Source organism: Sinocyclocheilus rhinocerous, unplaced genomic scaffold (assembly GCF_001515625.1).
Source record: "Sinocyclocheilus rhinocerous isolate Xijiao unplaced genomic scaffold, SAMN03320098_v1.1 scaffold20, whole genome shotgun sequence".
Taxonomy (NCBI): Eukaryota; Metazoa; Chordata; class Actinopteri; order Cypriniformes; family Cyprinidae; genus Sinocyclocheilus; species Sinocyclocheilus rhinocerous.
The window spans coordinates 2,109,030-2,116,097 of record NW_015640468.1 but is presented as its reverse complement, the minus strand read 5'-3'; the positions used below and the strand labels follow the sequence as shown (position 1 = coordinate 2,116,097).

General features: G+C 35.8%; 2 protein-coding genes across 2 annotated transcripts in view; both read left to right on the top strand.

Annotated features, from left to right (window-relative positions):
- LOC107753130 (RIMS-binding protein 2-like) overlaps positions 1 to 1,640 on the top strand; it is a 162,605-nt gene extending 160,965 nt beyond the window's left edge. The window contains 1 exon segment of the mRNA XM_016569256.1: positions 1,121 to 1,640. Within this exon segment, the coding sequence (XP_016424742.1) occupies positions 1,121 to 1,309 (189 nt within the window). The 3' untranslated portion in view covers positions 1,310 to 1,640.
- Positions 1,641 to 4,190: 2,550 nt separating this feature from the next.
- The window catches only part of LOC107753172 (adhesion G-protein coupled receptor D1-like), a 45,316-nt gene continuing 42,438 nt past the window's right edge, over positions 4,191 to 7,068 (top strand). Inside the window, exons 1-3 of the mRNA XM_016569298.1 lie at positions 4,191 to 4,516; positions 4,625 to 4,661; positions 5,443 to 5,559. Coding sequence (XP_016424784.1) covers positions 4,466 to 4,516; positions 4,625 to 4,661; positions 5,443 to 5,559 — 205 coding nt within the window. The 5' untranslated portion in view covers positions 4,191 to 4,465. The remainder of the gene's footprint in view (positions 4,517 to 4,624; positions 4,662 to 5,442; positions 5,560 to 7,068) is intronic.

Here is a 7,068-nt window from a genome sequence, read left to right as displayed (position 1 = left end):
ATACTGTTTCTACTGTTTCCTAAACTTGACTGAATTGATTGTTAAGTTTATGCATTCTTGCAGCCACTTTAGCTTTTTTACTGTTAGCATAAATATTCATTTAAATGTTGTGTTATGCAACTATACAACTGATATTAAGGGCAAATTATGGCATGTAAAAGATATGTTTTTGCTGTTAAAGTAATAGTTCACCCAAAATGGAAATTTGCTGAAAATGTACTCATCCTCTGGCCATCCAAGATGTAGATGGGTTTGTTTTTTCATCGGAACAGATTTGGAGAAATGTAACATTGCATCACTTGCTCACCAATGGATCCTCTGCAGTGAATGGGTGCCGTCAGAATGAGAGTCCAAACAGCTGATTAAAACATCACAATAGTCCACAAGTAATCCAGACATCCGTTAACGTCTTGTGTGTCATTAAGATGTTTTTTAACTTTAAACCATTGCTTCTGGCTATTAATATTACTTTCTCCAGTGAAAAAGTTGTCTAGTCTGACTTTGATGTTTTCCTGACGGCACCCATTCACTGCAGAGGATCCACTGGTGAGCAAGTGATGTAATACTTATACTAATACTAATAATTTCTCCAAATATGTTTTGATGAAGAAACAAACTCATCTACATCTTGAATGGCCTGAGGTTGAGTACATTTTCAGCAAATGTTCATCTCTGGTTGAACTATTCCTTTAAGGAGTTCCTAATTAGATGATTGTCACTAAAACTGAGATTACTGTCATGTCAATGTGTATAAACAGTAAATGTCTTATGATTTTTTTGTTGCACATGCAGTCTGAACAGTTTATTAATATTTTAATGAGAGTTTAGCTAGAATCTGAAGTGAAGCACTCTCGATTTTTCGGGTTTCACCACAAATCATTCATAGATTACTGTTTAGAGCGCCGCCCCCTGCTGTCTGGGTGTATTATTCATGATGCAAAATGTACTATTGATTGATAATTGACTGTAAGGTGGCCCTGCTGGGACAGAAAGGACTGTGAGAGGAGATGGAGTGTCTGTTGTACAGTAATGACATTGAGATGCTTTAAAAGGCAAAGAAACACCTTCTTTTCTTTTTAAACATCCAGCCCTGAACTGTCCCTTGCGGGTCTTCCGTTAGGTTCCCGTGGAAAAAGCGGGCCCTCCCAGAAGAAGTGCCACCCCCACAGTGCGCCTACAGATCCCGGGGTCTGGCCCCGCAGCCCAGGGGCCCGGCAGTCCCATCCGGCGCCCCCGAGCTGACTCTAAGAAAACAGGACTGCTCTCCAAAGGAAAGAATCTATTAAAAAGGCTTGGTGCTGTCAAATAGTTTCACATAACTCTCCTCACAGCAGCCGAGATAAGGAGGTTGGAATTGCAGAGAAATTACCTTAGAAGGTGGGGAAAAGAACATTTCTCCCATCTTCTGTTTCTGTAATCACTTGGATTGGCCATGGAAAAGAGAAAGGGAAATGGTGGAAACTAGGGCTTTCATGACCACAACTTCAGCTTTATGCCATTGAAACTGTTCTGCAAGTTCTGTCTGCCCATGTTTGATTCTTAAAAGCACAGAAACGCTCACGTAATGTGACTTACTAAGATGTCTTGTTATAAATATACAATGCAAGGGATGTTCTTGGATAATAAAATAAAATCTATATTTATTTAATTAGAAAAATATTTAATTGTATTCATTTTAATGGACATTCAATTTTATTATTGAATAAAGTTGTTTAATATTTAATCAAATAATAATTATAATTGTAATTATTATAATAATAAATTGTATATTTCTTAAATTTAATAAAATGTCATATTATTTTAATGTAACAAATATTCAATACTACTACTACTAATAATAATAATTATTAAACTATATTTTTGGCACATTTTTCAGCTAGACCTGCAGTGAATAACCTAATAACCTAGCACAAAGTTTTAGGAGTTAGCACAAATATGAAATGTAGGTTTTGCTGTGACTAGACAGGGCTTATATTTGTACAAATACCTTGAGGGAAAACAGTGTGTTCTGCCACTTTTGACAGGATTTTTTTTTTTTAAAGCACCGACAGGTCATGAAACTCCTAGTGGAAGTGAGCCTCCTCATATTTGCCTTATTCAGTGCACAATGGTTTGTGTTGTGTCCAGTCAGTTGGGTGAGATTTGTCTGTGTCGTATGCAGTCATGTCGATGCTTTCCTTCTGATGAAAAAGGTGTATTTTGAATCTGTGTGACCAAGTGTTTTTTTTTTGTTTGTTTTTTGGAATGGGTGTCAAAAGTAGGGAAGGAGGGATTCTAACTTTGTTTAGTCACTTTGGAAGGAACAAATGTCTGTTTAAATGGTCCATAAATCCATTCACGTGTAAATTGTGCAGCTGAATGCAACAATTTGCATAAGAATGTTTTTATTTACGATTTACACCGAAGTTGTGTATGTTTTCACAAACAGGGCCCTTAATTTCCACTTTTAGCACAACTTATTCATAGTTTTACATAAATAAGTTTGGTTCTTGACTCACTGATGCCTCTCTCAGCATCCAAATCATTTGAATAACATGATGCACATATTCTGTACTTGATAAGGATGAAGGAAATGAGCAATTGTGAATGTATGGCCAAGGAAAACCTTCCCGGAAACATTTCTAACAGTTCCTCCGTCTCCAATATGTGATCCGTTTCATCCAGTCTGTACTGTATTTCTTCTCCATACATTGTTCATTATATTTGTTTGTCACTTCAACCCTTCATTTTGTCCTGAACGAACATAATAAAAGTAGGTTTGCAAGGATGGACCGAGTCTGCCAAAAAACAGGAATGTATGAGAAACATTCTGTATACCTTGTACAATTTTCAGCCAAAATTCCAGGCGTTTTAATTCATCAGAATAACAGTTTTATTTATTTATTTATTTCGAATCATTTAATCATAAGATCTGTTACAGAGCATTGCTTCTACATGTTTGAGTGACTGCTGCTCTTTTTGTACTTTTTGTCCATTTGTACATTCTTTTTAAATGTTTATACTTGCTTTTCAGACTGCCTTTTTTGTACATTAAACTTTATAATCTGACAGTGCAAGCTTTCCTCGTTGTGTCTTCAAACCGTAATGTTTTAAAGTCTGCAATTGTGTGCTAGCTTTATGAAAAAGAATTATAAGCCTGTATTGATGGTCATCAAATATTGTGTGAGTGTGCATGTGCAGTTTTATATCGAAATAAATTTGATATTTTATACACACTGTTGTGTTATTGTGTGTTATTTTATTAACTCAAGTCAAGTTTCTGCAGTTTTACAGGTGAGTGAATGAGTTATTTTGGTGAGGGTAGATAAAATATAATCATAAACTTACGAAAGATGGCGCCAAAAGTACATAGTTGCCCGCCGATGTAGTAATTTAAAACAAAAAGGGAATATAAATAGTTTTTCCCTCTGCTCTTTAATAATACCTACTACATTGTAAAGTTGTAAAATCAAAGATCTCTCTCTTAAACACACTCAAAAACAGTATAATGAATGATTCTTACTTGCTCTTTTTGCCCCGTCTTTTGGCAGAATAACAAACCACATTTTCATGCACTTGTTTTTAGCTCTGCAGGGTTTTTTTTTTTTGGGGGGGGGTAATCTAACAAATGACATAATTAGAGATATAATTACAGAATTCCCATGTCCAGATGCTCAAATACTTGAGCAGAAAAAGTGGGTGGGATGGCACTAGGGATTACTTGGGTCTCGAAATGGGTTTAAGCCAATTTTTTATTTATTTTTTTCTGTGTATTTGAATTTCAATACATTGTAGCGATTCTCGTTGTCATTATTCATGTAAAAAAAATTGTGTAAATTCAGATGGTTGGAGAAGCACCATAAAGGCGACGTTGCCACGGGGTACCTGTTACTATTCTCTACGCTGCTCTGGATAAGCCAATCATTATTGCTTGAGATTACTGTGTAAGGTTATAGAGACTGACGGGACGGAATTCCTTTCAGATAGCAGGTACAATTATTTGTAATGAATAGATTTAAACCATAACTGTAATGTAATAATATCTACACTAAGACAAAAATGCTAATCAATGGGGGATTCGGCTTTCTTAAGCCCTCATATAACGCGCGCCCCCCCCCCGCACGAAAACAACTTCGTGTCCAATAAGAAACTGTAGTAACTTTGACCGCCCAAAGGGCTCAACCCACTGATGAGAGCGCGAGCGCGGCGCTGGTTCTGCATCAGAGCTCACACACGGATTCTGAGGCGATGGATTACAAACTCTGAATTAAGTTGCTGAATTAAGTTGCTAATTACATACCTGCTGGCATTTTGAACGTCCTATTCTGACGCACTCATAGGGTTTTCTTCTTCTTAAAAATATAGGCTACTCTAACAATATCTTCACATTTATATACGCGCAATGATTTTGTTCGTTTACCATTAACGGCGCAATATAGATTTCAAATTTGTAACTTATTTATTGCTAAAAACGCCTTTGAAAACAATGGACTTAAAATACTGTAAAGTTCTACTTATGACTCTCCTGACCGTTCAGGTAAGATACTTGTTTTTATGAACAGAAGAAGCGTTGGTTTTTAATGCGGTTTTGATGTGGGTTTTAATGCAAAGTCAGTTGATAAGTTGAATGTTTTATTTCTTTCAGGTTCGTAGTGACATAGTATCACCGTCAAAACATCCAGGTAAAAGATCAGTTAAAATTCACAATTGTATTCTTTTTTTTTTTTCTTTTTTTTTTTTTTTACTTCAAAACTAATAGAAATGTGTAAATCATTTAGAGCAAATTTGTTGTATTATTTATACAATAAAAGGCTATACACAAATGAATCTTAAATTAAATTGAGGATGGCTTTTTTTCTCAGTTGTGTTGAATTTAAAAGGTTCATTTATTCATCACATCCTTGTCATTATTACTTAGTATAATAAACATAAATGATCGTTTGTACGATTGAAACGAAATTTAAACGAAAATGTAAATGATTTTTTTTTTTCAAAGTTCCCTTATTTGTAATGAAACTCTGAATACGTCACTGTAATCGCAGTTATATTGACGACGGATCGACATTTAACATTAAAATGTCCGTTCACTGTCTATAAATAGAGACCAACATCCTCATCCACAATAACACTTTCTGCTCCAAATTTGCTTCAAATCTTATCTAGTTTCATAAAATTACACGTTTGACTAAGGAAAATTGATTCAGTACTGAGATCATCTTTTGGCTGTTGTGAAATGTTATGACATATGTTATGAAACTCAGAAAATGAGGACATCTTTGCAGGTAATACAGTACATAATAGAAAACGAATAAAGAAACAAACTATAGATAGATAGATAGATAGATAGATAAAGAGTTTATATTCACTAAAATAAAGCTTTTCTGAAAACAATTAAGTTGCAGAACAAGAAGATAAAACTTAGCATTTTGTCTCTTTGGATATGGATGTGTGTGTTGTGCTCAGGCCTGCAGGTGCTGGCCACAGCTTCACACTACTGGCCCCTGGATTCAGTGGAAGGGATCCACAGCCTTTCAGACCAGATTGGGAACAGAACAGGTCATGTTAATGGGACTAATATAAGTATGTCACACCTGCTTTGTCTTTCTTTCTTTCTTTCTTTCTTTCTCCACAGCTGTTTAGCATTCTTCTACGGTCACGTCTTAGTTGCAGAAATCTCTATGGCTTTGCAGCTGTCTTCAGTTCTTAAAATGAAATGATTTATTTGATTTGAAACTTACATGATTACCTCATTTGTGATGAAGACAAAAGACTATGACATTTAAGGGTGTCAAAAGTACACACAGTTTCTCTCAGTGATTTACTAGTCCACTTGGATTTTTAGATAACTCTGAAATGCCCTCATCAGATCTGCTGAAAATGTGTGTGTGTAAGACAAACAACCACACGCCATTCCATAGCTGAAGTATATTCCCAGTATAAGTACAGTATGGCAGTTGTTCTGTGGCGGCTAATTCAGAACAAATGGAGGGTTGAGAGGAATTCTCTGGGCGCCTCAAGACTTGTGTCGACACAATGTGTCCCATGTGCAGATCTAAAAGATATCTTAAAATCTGAATGCTTCTTTGAATGTTACACTGGGACACTAGTCATCTTGTCCACCATGTCTGCCTGAGTTTCTCACAATGTCCCTTTTTTCTGTTTCATGTCTCTGTGCTCATTTGTACATATGTCTGTTGCTGAATCACCTGTTTTTTTTCTGTCTCACTTTCTTTGTTGTTTCCACGTTCTCTCCATCACAGCTGTGAGAATCCACAACCACACTGTCCTGACTACACATAATTCTTCCTCTGTGTATACCAATGACTCTGCCTACACTAACATTTCCGCCACTGTAGGTGAGGCTCTTACACATGTTCACTTACTACCTAGTACACAGTTATGGGCCTTGGGGAATAGTGTTAGGGCCTATACATTCATGTAGACCTTGTATATCAGCAGGACATCATTAGGAGAAAGTAAACCAAAAAAAACTCTTATACATGACCATTTACATTAGGGTAATTGAAGCGTGCCTTGTTTAGTGCTGTTTAATCTGGCATTCTTCACTGAAATCAAACATTTCGTAAGCTTTACGACTGATTTTATTGGATCCAGTGTGTTTGTGAAACTGCGTTTGAAAACCTTGTCCCATTTTGGAAATCTGCTGTATGTGGTGTGATTTGTTATGTCAGTTCATTTAAAACAAATGTCCCAGCCAAAATTGTACAACGGATTGAATCAAATTGATCGAGCAGCATTGCAAGAGTGCTGATATTTAGTATAACAGTCCTGCAGTGTTCCACTGTTTGAATCCTTCCGCTTGTCTTTGTTTGCTACATGAATTCTAATTTCATTGGCGAAGCAAATTCCAAACAAATCCAAACTGACAGTTTATATATGTACTGTATATGATCATATCGTTAAAACAGTAATATTGTGAAATATTTTCATAATTAAAATAACTGTTTTCGATTTTAATATATTTTAAAATGTAATGTATTCCAGTGATTGCAAAGATTAATTTTCAGCACTCCAGGCTTCAGTGTCTCAAGATCCTTCAGAAATCATTCTAATATGATGATTTTGCTC